Source organism: Polypterus senegalus, chromosome 4 (assembly GCF_016835505.1).
Source record: "Polypterus senegalus isolate Bchr_013 chromosome 4, ASM1683550v1, whole genome shotgun sequence".
Classification (NCBI taxonomy): Eukaryota; Metazoa; Chordata; class Cladistia; order Polypteriformes; family Polypteridae; genus Polypterus; species Polypterus senegalus.
Genome location: NC_053157.1, coordinates 239,094,537 through 239,110,213, shown reverse-complemented (window position 1 = coordinate 239,110,213; position 15,677 = coordinate 239,094,537). Strand labels below are relative to the sequence as shown.

General features: G+C 42.4%; 1 protein-coding gene across 1 annotated transcript; it reads left to right on the top strand.

The window, feature by feature from the left end:
* The first annotated feature begins 6,793 nt into the window (after window positions 1–6,793).
* Window positions 6,794–15,375, top strand: LOC120528281 (zinc finger protein OZF-like). The gene is made up of 3 exons (XM_039752415.1): window positions 6,794–6,887; window positions 8,750–9,219; window positions 12,893–15,375. The coding sequence occupies exons 2-3, from the start codon at window positions 8,826–8,828 to the stop codon at window positions 13,948–13,950; spliced, it is 1,452 nt and encodes a 483-aa protein (XP_039608349.1). The 5' UTR covers window positions 6,794–6,887; window positions 8,750–8,825; the 3' UTR covers window positions 13,951–15,375.
* Window positions 15,376–15,677: the final 302 nt, after the last annotated feature.

Here is a 15,677-nt window from a genome sequence, read left to right as displayed (position 1 = left end):
TTTGAAAGAGACAGGACTGCTACAATAAAGTATATCATTGAAGGTCGCGAACGGCGCAGCAAGCATCTTGCGTGAGACTTGAACAATCACTGCGCCGCCATGTTCCCGTGTTTAATAAGGTGCTTTAACTCCTATCATCATGAAAATGATATGACGTATACATCTCAGTATTTTAATTATTCAGAGAGCTGTAATATCACGAATGTAATGGATTCTGTGTCCTGTCGGAGGAAGAGAAAGCCCGTTTAAGAAGCACGTAGTGATTCACACACATAGAGCACATAGAAGAACAAATGCAAAACAAAACATTTAACGTGCTACTTTAATTACGATGTGATTTGAGAAACTAGTAAATTAAACGATTTTAAGATGACATTTATGATGTTCTACTTTAATGACAAAATAAACTACGTGATTAAAGTGGAAATGTCGAGATTAAAGTTGACATTTCGTGCTTTTATTCCCACTGTGTACCTATTTTGTTTTTTTTTTCTCTGTACCCTAACAAGCTTTCATGTGACACTCAAATGGTGGGCTACGACTCCCCTTTTCACGGCGACTTTGATATCTGACAACTTTGTTTTTTATTTTGGGCACTGTGCGACTTTGTGAAGTTGAGCTTTCGAGTTTCTCCGACACGCTACGTCACTCGATCAACTTCCTTTTCTTGTTTATTCCACTGTTTAAACCAACAAATAGTATGTTTTTCTTTGCCTCCACTTGTTTTTCGCTGAAATTCTTCTATTTACCCCCGTGCTTTTGCCATTTCACAGAATACTGAGCTTAAGGGCTATTTATATTGATTTGCATATTCAAAGAGACATAATTCTGGGAGGATTTGGGGCGGGACAGCAGGCGCGTGCACGTGTGTTACTTTTCACGCTGACTGGGAATTATGGAGCGGAAGAACGCGGAAGTTGGCGAACACACAGATTTATGCATCTGGATTTTTTTGTGCATAAGCACATCTCCGCTTTTGTCCGTACACCATGTTAGAGTGTGAATTCTATGCACGGCGCTATGCATGAGGCCCCAGGTGACAGTTTCCCAGCTCTGTACCGATGTTTTATTCATTCCCATTTTTACAGTTACTGCTCTCAAGATAAGCCATTTTACTTTTCTAAATGTGGCTCAGGATATTCAGAGGCATAAAGGAGCAGCAGCAACTTAAAATGAAGTCAAGCCTGAGATCATCTGTGCGGTCGTGGCCAAACGTTTGGAGAATGATTCAAATATTCATTTTCACAAAGTGTGCTGCCTCCATTTTTATAAGGTCAATTTGCATCGACTCCAGAATGTTCTGAAGAGCCATCAGATGGATTGCAGTTAAGTCCCTATTTGCCGTGAAAATGAACTTCATCCCAAACATAAAAACACTGCATGTCAGCCCTGCCACCAATGGGCCCGCTGACGTCATTTCAGTGACACAGGTGAGAGTGACGAGGACAAGGCTGGAAGTCACTCTGTCATGCTGATTGAGTTACAATAGAGAGGTGAAGAAGGCTTCAGGGAGCCCAAGAAAGTCCAGCAAGTGCCAGGAGCGTCTCCTAAAGTGGATTCAGCTGTGGGCACCGCCAGTGGGAGTGAGGCAAAGACTTTTGGAGGATGGCCTGGTGGATGTCAAGAAGGGCAACAATGAAGCCAAGAAAGCCATCAGGGACAGAGTGATATTCTGAGATTGGACTGCTGGGTTCATGACATTGTCTCTAATGAATCCCCTATCCGATTGTTTGAGAAGAAAAGGTGAGCGGTGCTACCATCAGTCTTGTGTCAAGCCAACAGTAAAGCCTCCTGAGACCATTCATGTCACGTGGGGTTGCTGCTCACTCAGAATTTGGCCTAAGATCACAGCCAGGAAGAATGAATCTTCCGAGAGCAACTTCTCCCAACCATCTGAGAACAGTTTGGTGACCAAGAATGAACAATCCAGCATGATGGAGCACTGGGCCATAAGGCAACTACGTGGCTCGGGGAACAAAATGTGAGGTCCACGGCCAGGAAACTCCCCATTGAGAACTTGTGGTCAATCCTCAAGAGGTGGGGGGCAAGTGGAAAAACAAAAACCCACCAATCCTGATTCTGCAAGAATGGGCAGCTGCCATCAGTCAGGATTTGGCCCAGAAGTTGATTGACAGACAGCCTGCCAGGACATATTTCAGAGGCCTTGAAAACGGGCCAACACTGCAAATATGGACTCTGCGCATAAACTTCATGTCATTGTCAATAAAGGCCTTTGAAACTTTTGAACTGCTTGTAATTCTACTTCAGTACACCAGAGAAATGTCTAAAAACACTGAACTAGCAAACATTGTGAAAACCAACACTTGAGTCAATCTCACAGCTCTTGGCCACAACTGTAGTTGGAGCCAAATATAAGGACACATTTTGAAGTGTCTGTCCCAATTCAGTCCGTGCAAAGCTTTTTGCAATTAGAACATTACAAAACTTGGGACGGGTTTGGGCCGTTCAGCTCATCAAAACTTGTCGGTCCCCTCCACCTCATTTTGATGTTCCGATATGACAGTTCAGATCATATGCCGGTCCTCTCCACCTCTTCCTATATGACGGTTCAGATCACAGCCCTAAGGACGCGGAGAAAGTGCAAGTTTGGCCCCCATGCTTATGTTTGTTTAAGCCAAACCAAAGAAATGCGTTGTGTCTGTTCATCCAAAAATGCCTAACAGTGCATAATCAAAGCTGTCCGGTCATATTTTTACACTTTATATACACAGCACAAGTCACACACCGAGTAAATATAATGTTTATGTCAATTGCAGTTGAAGTAATCAGCAATAAAGTGGTTGACATTCTTACCTTTCATTTCAAGTTGATTTATTTATTTTTAGATTTTTATTTTTTAATTATTTGTTTATGAGGGCGACACAGTGGGGCAGTGGGTAGCACTGCTGCCTCGCAGTTAGGAGACCTGTGGGTTCGCTTCCCGGGTCCTCCCTGCGTGGAGTTTGTATGTTCTCCCCATGTCTGCGTAGATTCCCTCCCAGAGTCCAAAGACATGTAGGTTAGGTACATTGGTGATTCTAAACTGTGCTTGGTGTGCGTCTGCACCCTGCGGTGGGCCCTGTGTTGGCTGGGATTGGCTCCAGCAGACCTCCGTGACCCTGCGTTAGGATATAGTGGGTTGGATAATGGATGGATGTTTGTTTATGTCAGTGGGGGGTTTTCCAGTTCTGGAATTGCTTAAATCCTAATGACTTTATCCGGCAGGTGAGCAGGTTTCCATAGGATGTGTATTGACGATAAGCCATTTCAGAGGAAAGGTACGGCCGGCAAGCAAGCATCGCGAGCCTCTGCTCAGATGAACTTTGCATTTGTGAATTCCTCATTACATTTCTCCTCACAGGGACCGTCGTGTGTTTGGTTGGCTGTATGTCTCCTTCCACTGTCCTTGTATCCTGAATTTCTGTTGTTGTATGTCGTTTCTTCTGTCCCCGTGACTGTGACGCACTCCGGGTTGTAATTAAAACAATCCTTAAGCCTCCCTGCAGCGTCCTCTGGTGGCCCCCAGGGTAACCAGCAGGGCTGTATATGAAAACTCCACTGTCCATGATGCCCTGCTGGAATTTGGGGCACCTCAATGCTGCAGGAAGGGCTCCTTCTGGCGGCCTGGGGATATTGGCCGGGATGACTGGCCTGTCATAACAACAACAACAACAACAACATTTATTTATATAGCACATATTCATACAAGCAGTAGCTCAAAGTGCTTTACATAATAAAGAATAGAAAAATAAAAGACAATAATAAGAAAGGGCACATAGCAAAATAAACCAACATTAATTAACATCGAATAAGAGTAAGGTTCAATGGCCAGAGGGGACAGACAAAACAAAAAAACTCCAGACGGCTGGAGAAAAAATAAAATCTGTAGGGATTCCAGACCATGAGACCACCCATTCCCCTCTGGGCATTCTATCTAACATAAATCAAACAGTCCTCTTTGGATTTAGGATTCTCACGGAAGGACTTGATGATGATGATGGTCACGTAGACTTCTGCCTTTTAATCCATCCATCATTGTTGGAGCATCATGAAGCTTTGAGTAGGTGGAGGTTGCGCAGGGTAAGGCATTATAATGTGTCCTTTTGTGCTTTGTGTGTTTTTATTTTTATTTTTTTATTTTTAATAAGAACACTCACTTTCTGTCTTCAGTTTTCATTAGCATTTGTTTAGCAGGAGACCTTATAGCAGAGCTACGTTTCCCTAAATCGATGCTTAATATTAGCAATAACGCGTAACTTGAAATTGCACGCAGTTTTCTATGTTCCGATCAAATCAGCTTTTAGGGTCCCTCTAGTGGCAACATTAGGTACTGTTTTATTTTGTCAAGCCCTTTTATTTGTCTTGGTAAAAATATAATCTGTACTTATTTTGTTTCTATTATTAGTATATACATTGAGTTTTAGTTGTTCCTGTTGTAATTTACATACAAACACACACACACACACACACACACACACATATATATATATATATATATATATATATATATATATATATATATATATATATATATATATATATATATATATATATATATATATATATATATATATATATAATCTGTAGGGATTCCAGACCATTAGACCGCCCAGTCCCCTGTATACCACACATATACAGGTATATGTGTGTGTGTGTGTGTGTTCATTTCCGAACGGCTGGGGTGCTTTCCATGAAACTTTGTAGACATGTTTCTCAGTAATCGACTGAAAATACTGTAGAGTGAAATCAACCCTATAACCCACCCCCTTTTGGGTAGGGTAGTGGTGGTGGGGTGATCTTGCTGTCTTGTAATGCGTGTTATCATCCACTGGGCACTCAGAATGACCACCAGAGGGCGAACTGGAGACGACTGACTGCTTTCTTTGTTTTCAGCGCCACCGCACCCCTGTTGCTTTTGAAATTAAATAGAGTTGGGTTCCGAGAGTCCTGAAGGAAACCCACACAGACACGGGGAGAACATGCAAACTCAATGCAGGGAGGACCTGGGAAGCGAACCTAACTGCGGCAGAGCTACCCACTGAGCCACTGTGCCGCCATGTCAGAGAGTCAACTGGATGATAACAAACACACAAGACTCTAAGACAAGCACATTAGTGAGTCTTCATCGCTTGTTAATTTATTTTTATTTTTAAAGTTATGGGTTTTTTTAAGTTATATTTTTTCAAACAATTAAAAAAACAGTTTATTTTCTTCCCGGCCAATGCTGGGTATTTCAGCTAGTATATATATATATATACTCTGGGAGATTCACACGAAAGAGACTCCCAATATTTTGTTGTAACTCCTGTTAGAAGGAAGCAATCTGAACCAATAAAAATCTGGTCTAGTTCTTGACGTAGTTGTTAATCAATTGCATAATATGCAATGCTGGAAGTGTTCTCCATTTTCTGCCAGACACATTTTGATGCGGTGCTCCATGTTCCTGAACGTATCGGCAAGCGCATCGTTGTGGGGGTAGCATCAATTTCACGTTGGATGTTTTCCTTCAAATCTTCCACAGTGTGAGGCTTGTTCCGATAGACTTATCCTTCGAGCAGAAGAAGTCCGGTGGGGTCAGATATGACAACCGTGGTGGCCAAAGCCCCTTTGAAATGACCCTGTTGCCAAAGAAGGACTCAGTTTCTGCCACGCTCCTTGTCCGATGTGTGACCCGCTGCCGCATCTTGCCGGAAGTAACCTTCTGTGAACTCAGCGCTCATCCAGTTGATTCTGTCCATCACTTAAACAAATTGGTGAGCCGATAGGTTCGCACCCTGATGACGTGCTGCTCAAAACGGCACACCATCATCCTGATGAGAAGTCGAGTGACTGAGTGATGGGGTACGGGTGGTAGGCACCTAGAAGTTGCAAATGGAGGTTAAAGGTTGTGACGGCTGTCCGGCGCCTATCTCATCGCTCCGACGAAGGGGCATCCATAAGCTTGAAGCTCCATATACTGTACTGAGGAGCACATTGCATGTTGCTCTGTCCTAGCGAGAGTTATTACAGAATATTCAGGGCCTCTTTCGAGTGAATCTCCCAGAGTGTATAAATGAGTATATGAAAATGAAATGGCAAATGGGGATGATTTCATTTTCATTGTAAATTTTGCCTCATTCTTGCGGGCAGACTTTGAAAATGAAATTACAAAAGAGAGATTGCATTTTAATTTTATCATTTTCATTTTTTACAGGAAAAACTTCCCATACTGCATTGCTTAACTCTTCAAAGAAACGGGATTTGCAGATTGCTTTTCAATAATTCGGTAACACTTTATTTTAGGTACTGCAAAAATGCTTCTGTTACTCATTTATTCTTATGTAACAAGACCTTAACGTACGCTTCTTTGGGTCTTCATAAGACTTACAAACCATCAGAAAAGTGTTTATTCATCTCTGCAATATGACCTTCTAAAAAACCTTAACTTTGTAATGGTCTCAGTTGGCTTAAGACAAATTGCTCTTGAAATGACATATTCTCTATAAGACTCGTGAACCCCTCATATTAACAAGTAATTTTGCCATCATGTCAATATGTCACACGGCCCAGATATGAATAACATAACAACTGATGTTTCAAAAGTGGTATAAATACCCAAAGACGTGTATGTTAAGGTCTTGTTACATAAGAAACATTGAGTTAACAGATGCATTTTTGCAATGCCGATACTAAAGTGCTACCATTAATTCTCACTTTGGACAGTAGATGGCAGTAGAGCACCAGTTTGGCTTTTTTTTTTTTAATACCAGGCGTGTCGCGCCTTGATGACGTATTCTGTTTTCAAGCTGCCGACGGCTCCGACTGTCCTACCAGACACATGGCTGGACTTTCTTCAGAGGCGACAGTGAGCAGAAGCTGAAAAGAGAACGAGAAGAGAAGGAGAGGCGGTGAGCAACAGGGATCGGTCGGGTGGTCGGGATTCCCAAGTGGGATCGGAGCAACGAATACCGAGCTTCCTCTTGATTGTATGGGAGTTTAGGGAGACACGATTTGGTCGCTGTTGATTTGTTACTGATACACACAGTACTGTACATTAGTACTGCGATGGACTGATATGGTGATGTGTTAGGAACGAAAGGATTGAAATGAAAATGATCAACCGACAGAGAAAGGCTGAATTCAAAGACACCCCAAACGGAAACAATGATGTGGGTGGCTCTGGGCGAGCGAGCGAGTCCATTTTGCCAACTCCAAATTGTACTCAGTAGTTTGTATCCCTCCCGCATACCTGCCAATGGCCTAATGAGACAACGGATGGGGTCTTGGGAGATCTCTTCCCAGATCTGGACCAGGGCATCACTGAGCTCCTGGACAGTCTGAGGTGTCAGGTGGACCGAAACATAATGTAACCCCCCCCCCCCATAGAAAAGGGATTCTATTGGGTTGAGGACATGTGAGTGAGCAGGGAAGGGCAATCAATGGTATCAATTCCTTGATTCTTCTCATCACGAGGCCAAGCATTGTCATGCACCAGGAGGAACCAGCATAGGGTCTGACAGCAGGGGGGAAAGATTTCATCCTGATACCTATTGGCAGTCAAGGTGCCCACCATTGTCTAGCCTGTAGAGGTCTGTGTGTCCCTCCATGGATATTCCTCCCTCCCCAGATATACCATCACTGACCCACCACCAAACTGGTCATGCTGAGCGATGTCACAGGCAGCATAACATTCTCCACGGCTTCTCCAGACCCTTTCACGTCTGTCACATGTGCTCAGGGTGAATCTCATCTGTGAAAAGCACAGGGTTCCCGCCAGTGGTGGACCTGCCAATTCTGGTATTCTATGGCACATGCCAATTGAGCTCCACGGTGCCCACTAGAGGATGTCGGACCCTCAGGCCACCCTCATGAAGTCTGTTTCTGATTGTTTACTCAGGGACATTCACACCAGTGGCTAGCTGGTGGTCATTTTGTAGGCTCTGGCAGTGCCCATCCTGTTCCTCCTTACACAAAGCAGTAGATAGCGGTGTGTCCTGCTGATGGGTTAAGGACCTTCTACGAGGGGCCCTGTCCAGTTCTCGTAGAGTAACTGCCTGTCTGTCTCCTGGAATCTCCTCCATGTCCTTGAGACTGTGCTGGGAGACACAGCAAACCTTCTGGCAATGACACGTATTGATGTGCCTGCCATCCTGGAGAAGATGGACTACCTTTGCCACAAAACTTTGTAGGGTCCAGGTATGGCCTCATGCTACCAGTAGTGACACTGACCATAGCCAAATGTGAAATGAGTGACAAAACAGAAGAGGAGGGAAAAATGTCAGTGACCTCCCTCCACCTGTTAAACCATTCATTCCTGTTTTCGCCGTCGTCTCATCATGGCCCCCCTAGTGCACCAAAGAAGCTGAAACTGAAGAGCAAGCCCCTCTGGAACTTAGCTGACCAGATCAATAGCCCTCAAGTGTCACTGACTTGATACTAGGCTCTAATTCAAAAGGGGTCCTTTCATTTTTTCAGCAATATATATATATATATATATATCTTTTTAAAAAGATTTGTTTATTCTCCTGTAAGCTTTTCTCCTTTCCCTGTGTTTCCTTTTGTCTCAATCAGCTGCACTTCGTCTCATTTAGGCTTTCACTCCAAATCTGCTGAGAGCGTCTTAGCCTAACATAGCAGATTCCTTGCCTTTCAAACTGCTCATAGTGTCTGAGTTGGTAGTTTTCTTTGTTTGGTAAAAGCTAAAAGTTAAACATGCTCAAGATATTTTCAATGACTTTCTAAAGTAATTCTATCACTTTTATTTTTATAGAGAGGTTGTGAGAAACGCTTCTTGGAAGAGAAAAGCAGCAACTTGAAGGGGGAGAGAGAAAAGTTTAACACGGAGCATGGCCTCAGTCAAAGAGGATGACATGGATCAACGACTGGCACGCATTAAACAAGAGGTTTGTGTGCCGGAAGAGTTGTGTGTGAAGCTGGAAGAAGGTGAAGGGAGAATTTCAGCTTTTAAAGAGGAGGAGTGCAAGGAGGAGACTGTTGAGATAAAAGTGGAGCACTCGGGAGATTCCCCAGTGAGTCTTGAATTGCAAAAGCATGAAACTAGGAACATTTTTAAGCAAGAGGATTGTGAAGAATCTCATTCCACTTCTCCGCCCAGGGTCACTAATATGGGACAACTGGGTAACCAGCAGATTTCTATAGCAATAAAATCTGAGTTTTCAGAGTTTAAAGGAAATGGGAGAGCAGGAGAAGAGCAGTGGTCATCTGGGAGCCTGGAAATAAGTAAGTAATGCGGTCAAACTTAAAAGAAAATGAAACTGAGAACATGTAGAAATTCGAACGGTGATCATCTCGATGTTTAGTAGGAGGAAATAACAGTGGGGGACACATGTCTGATGTCAAGTCTACTACAAAATCGGTAGATGTCTGTCATTTTCTAACGCTGTGCTAAGTGAAGCGTTTGCCACACAGATCCTCATTATTTGGAATGTGCTCAGGGATGCTTAAAATACTTAAAAGTCTGTCCAAAACCGATCCGTGTCGCCCATTAGAAATTGCTCAGGGCTGCCCCCCAGCTCTATTTCTCATCCTCACACAACTATAAGGAGAACCGCCCTAGCATGGTGACAAAGAAGGCTCCTATGAAATTCTTGGTTGCCTTGACCCGGAGTCACCTAATGGTGGTGGTGGTGGTGCTTGGAGGCTTACAGAGAAGAACCCTTGTTGATTGTGGTCCAGTTGGCATGGAGTTCTCCTTTAGTACCACTGGGTAAGCTCCTGCTGCTGCTGCATACCAGTCAATGCTTCCGAGTTCAGTGTCAGCCTTTCTGTGTGTGGTGATGAAATTTGAAGGGGTTGGGGGGTGGGCACTGAGCAATTTCTCACCAATCAGAGCCCCCATTACAGTTTGTTCTGTATGTGTCTGTGACTTTAAGTTTGGACCCCTTCAGTTTTTTGCATTTTGTTAGAGATCGGCTTACATTTTCACATTTTCTTTTCCTCTTCAAAGTTAAAACAAGACTTTTAGGAACTTGTACAAATTTATTAAAAACTAGCCGACCCGCGGCGTAATATACACTGCATAATTATTCATTAATGGGTGAACACTTCCTGAAAGGCACAGTTCAGCAATCCCCTATTCAGTATCACGACAGGGCGGCGGACATCACTCCGGCAGAAGCTTGCGGGGACAAACAAAGATGGCAGCAATGAGAGAGACCAGTTAGCAAAGCAAAGTAGCCAGAGCCGAAAAGAACAATGAAAAGTCAACATGGCTCAGAGGTGCATGAGGACTGTCGCAGAGACCAAAGCGACTGAGGATGTGTTTGGTGAGGTGTTGGGGGCGGGCACATGAGAAGGCAGTGCGCATGCCACAAGAGCGAGGGTTAGAGTTGGTGGGTGGGGCTCTGTCATGCGTACCCCATGGTCGGGCGACTTGGTCGATTATATATATATATATATATATATATATAGATATATATAAATATATATATATATAAATAGATATATATATATATATATATATATATAAATAGATATATATATATATATATATATATATATATAGATATATATAAATAGATATATATATATATAGATATATATATATAGATATATATAGATATTAATAAAAAAAGATAACTGAAATATCCCATCAACGTAAGTATTTGGGCCCTTTACTAGGTACAAGGAGTTCTCTTGGTCTGACGTGGCAAGCTTCACAAACCAGGATTTCAGCATTTTCTGCCACCCTTCCCTGCAGATTCTCTCACAAGCTTGGTCAGGCTGGATGGGAGACTTTGGTGGACTTCAGGTCTCTCCAGAGATGTTCAGTTGGGTTCAAGTCCAGGGCATCTCCAAGACATTCTCAGAATTGTCCCCAAGCCACTCCTGTGTTTTCTTTGCTTTGTGACCATTCAGCCCCATTCTGAGGTCTTTTCATTATGGATATCTCTGGACTTTGCTCTGTTTGGCTTTCTCACATGCGGTGGAGAAATCTAGAAACTGCCATTTTTTTTTTTTTCAAAATTTTTAGTTTTTGGAGTTATTAGTTCTTTCTTTTGGTGTTATTAGGTCTTTCTTTTAGGTTAATAGTGGTGATGGCCAAATATGTCTTCATTCTGGTCATAGCACGATGGAAGGAGATGGTATGTACACCCAGCAAGAAATGAGGAAAAACATTGGATTACAATCACGTGATTTAAATGCTGTGACTGTGTGATTTAAATGGCAGGTGTTGTTGATTCGTGAAAAATAAAAAAGATTGTGTACTTGAAGCTCAGGAAAAATGTGACAGCATTTTCTCAAATTGCTGAAAACTTGAACATACAAGGTTTGTCCATAGTTGGTGAGCTTTCGCTCAGCCTTCACTAATCTCCCTGTCCTTAATGCAGCCAGCACTATGCTTCACTGTTGGCATGGTGTGGCACAGATGAGGATGTGGTTCCTGGTTTCTTCTAATCTTTCCTCTCACAGTCTGAGAGACCTTTGTGCAAAGTGCAAGCCAGACTTTTACTTGCCCTTCTGGCCATTCTGCCATAAAGTCCAGATTTGCGGAATGTTCCAGAGTTGATTGTCCTCCTGGAAGTTTCCCCCATCTCCACACAGGTTCTTTGGGGCCGAGTCAAAGTGACCATTGGGTTCTTGGTCACCCCCTCTTATCAAGGTTCCTTCCCACAAGGACTTCATTTGGCCAGATGGCCAGCATGAGGGAGAGCTGTGGTTCTTCCACATTTCTTCTATTTTACGAATCATGTTGGCCACCCCTGTTCTTGGGAAGGCGTAAACGCTGCAGGATCTGTGGCTCGATGCAATCCCGGCTCTAAGCTCTGCAGGCAGTACCTTCAAAATCACGGCTGGGTTTGTGCTCATCTTTGGTCTTTCTTGTCTGATCAGTTTAACCAAGTGAACTGAGCACAGGTGGACCCTAAACAAGGGGTAGGTTAGGTTGGGGTGGCAGTGATGATTCATAGAAATGGTGGGCACAGTGGACACAGTTCAAGTGTGATAGGCAGCATGTCTGAATACTTGTGTCAATGGGAAATTTCTGTTTTTCTTTCTTTTTTTTTAACTACATTTGCAAAAATCGCAAAAATCCCATTTTCACTTTGTCTTTCTGGGGTTTTGAGTGTTGATGAGGGGGAAAAATGAATTGAAATGACTTAGGCTGCCACATAGTGGATCTGAAAAGTCTTCAACTTCCTTCACTTTTTCACATTTTGTGTGTGTGTACATATATATATATATATGTATATATATATATATATATATATATATATATATATATATATATATATATATATATATATAATATGGTGGTCCAAATCTAATTATGCAGATCCAGATCATCTGGATTACTTTGATTTATGCGGGGACGATTCCAGTTCGGCGCAAATATAATTCTTCATGTCGTCAGTTCGCACACTTCTCGATGGTCCGGGATTTTTCGGGTGATTTTCTATGTAATAAACTTAATAAGTTATAGCCTAATGAAAATTGCATCATTAGATCTGGACCACCCTATATATGTATATGTGTGGGTTTGTAAGGAGCCAGTGAGGGAGCCATAGTGACAATGGACGTGGTTGGACTTGAACTTGAGTTTGTCGAAATCCTCACTTCATCATCTGAACTTCTGTCATCAGATCTCATTCATCCATGTTCTTAACCTGAAGTTGCTGGCAGCTTTGAAATCAACCTTTGAGAATGAATGCCAGTCCAATGCAGAACACACTGGCATACACAGCCACACCCAATCACACTTTAGGATTTGGGAGGGATCTGTAGAAATTTGACAGACCGAATGAGATCAAGCAAAGTTCAAACACACAATGGACAGATTAGAAATGGAACCTCAGCGGGAGGCAGCAACACTAACCAGCGTTTCACCTCTCTCTTTTTTTTTAGTATTTTATTTAACTATATACATTTGACTAAATTGCTTGTGTTATTTCAGATTTCCAGAAGAATGGCATCTGCTCCCCAGTTTCATTTGCTCAGACCTCTCCTCAGGAGAGACCACAGCAGAAACAGGATGAGAAGAAGAAGACATCAAGAAGAAAAAAAGAGAATTTGACAGCTGATTCTTTGCTGTGTAACCCTCTTCCCATCACCACTGATCAACAAGAGCATGAACATGTCAGAATCCACACCGGAGACGAGCCTTACTCCTGTTTTGAATGTGGCAAACGATTCTCACACATACACAATCTTCACACCCACGCGAGAATCCACACTGGAGAAAAACCTTACATCTGTTCTGAATGTGGCAAACGATTCTCCTATAACAGCAGTTTTCAGAAACACACAAGAATTCACACTGGGGAGAAACCTCATTGCTGTTCTCAATGTGGCAAAAGATTTTCCCAAAATAGCGATCTTCAGAAACATTCAAAAATTCACACTGGAGAGAAACCATTTTATTGCACTGAATGTGGGAAAAGATTCTTACAATTGTGCAATCTTCAACGCCACCTTAGAATTCACACTGGAGAAAAACCTCACTGTTGTTTGGAATGTGGCAAACAGTTTTCATACAGCAGTAGTCTTCGTAAACATGCTGGAATTCATACCGGAGAGAAACCTCATTGCTGTTCCGAATGTGGTAAAAGATTCTTACAATTGTGCCAACTTCAACGACACAACAGAATTCATACTGGAGAGAAACCCCATTGCTGTCCACAATGTGGGAAACGATTCTCACAAATAAATGGTCTTCACAGCCACACAAGGACCCACACTGGAGAAAAGCCGTATTGCTGTTCTGCATGTGGCAAGCATTTTTCTGATAGTAGTAGTCTCCAAAGACATACAAGAATTCACACCGGAGAAAAGCCCTATAGCTGCTCTGAATGTGGTAAAAGATTCTCTGACAGCGGCACTCTTCTGCAGCACACACGTAGCCACACTGGAGATCGACCCTATTGCTGCTCTGAATGTGGCAAAGGATTTTCACGAATTAGAAGCCTTCACAACCACTCAAAAAGCCACACCCGAGAGAATGCTCATTCTTGATCTGACTGTGGGAAAAGATTCTTACAAATATGCCTTCTACAACAGCACATCAGAATCCATACTGTATTCAAAAACTGTAGTGTTGTCCTGAATGTGGTAAACTATTCACTGACAGCAGTAGCATTCATACCCAGAAATAAATCCATACTGCTGAAAAATAAACTAATAATTGTTCTGAGGGTGGGAAGAATTTCTCAGAGAACAGCCACTTAAGAATCCAAACACAACATTAGAGAATGTCAAACTGAAATACGACAACATGTGAAATGAAATCGCTTGAATTATGCCAGTTTGTTTTGGGACCATTAGCGTTTGTTATATGGAAAATCCAAGCTCATGTAGAAGTCTTGCCGGGGATAATGCAAACATGACCGTCGTGGCCAAAAGTCCTGAGAATGACCCACGTGTTGGTGTCCACCACGGTTGCAGCTTCAGTGTTTTTAGATCTTTTTGTCAGATGTTTCTTTGGTATACTGACGTAGAATTAAGAATTTCAGAAGTTTCAAAGGCTTTTATTGACAATTCCTTGAAGTTTATGGGCATAGTCAATATGTGCAGTATTGGCTCTGCTTTCAGGGCTGCAGTTCATACCCAGTTGCAAAGGCAGCAACGGACAGGATGGGCTGGGTGCAAAACTGTGAGGTGTTTATTCAGAGTTTGGGGTGCAGTACAAGATAGCCTCCAATAAAATAAAAATGGTCATTAGACACGATCTTGTCAAGTGCAATCAATTGAATGAAAAATGGCAGAGGCTGATGTTCCCACAGCTAGAACCCCTGGCACAAAAATATATATTAATCACAGAGCAACCAAATCGGTCACACTTGGCCACCTCAGGCTTGTTCCAGGGTAATCATTGCCAGATTGTGAAGTATTCTCCTCCCTCACTAACACAGCAGTGCTCCTAGTCAAGGTAAATGGTGGTGAGGCCCTGTAGTAAGGACCTCTAGCTAGAGGATCCAAATACATCTGAGCAGCAGACTTCTTATACCGTTTTAATGCCCCCCACCCATCAGCATTCAACCACCATCTGCCCCATTCTCTCCCATCAACAGGGTCTTGACCTCAAACTGATCTTGCACCCCCCTTTTAAACTGGGAGAAAGAGGGGAAGTAACTAGAATTGTCTGCAGTGGCGACAGCGATTACCTAAACACAAGCAACCGCACAACACTCACACGTGGGGTTGGCCACCTTACCGTAATGGTGGACACAACAGGAAGTGCACTAAAAATAAAATTTACACTTAAAAAAAAAAAATAAATAAAAATAATAATAATAATAATAATAATAATAATAATAATAAATAAATCTCCACAAGCTTAAGAGGTGGTGAAAGTGCTGCCTAGAAGAGGGGCCACATATATTGGGGAGTAGCAGTGTTGTGAAGGGTGGGTTTAAGGGAATTCTCTACCCAAAAAAAAAACACATAAAGATCAAAAGCCCCCTAAAAACCAGTTACGACAATGGAAAGTTAACCAGGGCTTAATGATCATAGGGATACTGGAATGGAGGGCAACAATCAATTAAAATGTAACTGCAGACAGGACAGAAACAAAATGAGAAAACACAATGAAAGAGATCTAGAGGTGCATCTCAATAAATTAGATCAAAAAGTTACATTTCAGTAATTCAATTCAGAAAGTAAAACTCCTATATTCTTTAGCTTCATTACACACAATTTCAAGTGTTTATTTCTTTTCATTTTGCTGATTATAGCTTACAGGT

Coding starts and splice junctions, on each gene's coding strand:
- LOC120528281 (XM_039752415.1), top strand. CDS start 8,826: ATGGCCTCAGTCAAAGAGGATGACATGGATCAACGACTGGCACGCATT. Junction 9,220..12,892: donor ATCTGGGAGCCTGGAAATAA/GTAAGTAATGCG, acceptor GTGTTATTTCAG/ATTTCCAGAAGAATGGCATC.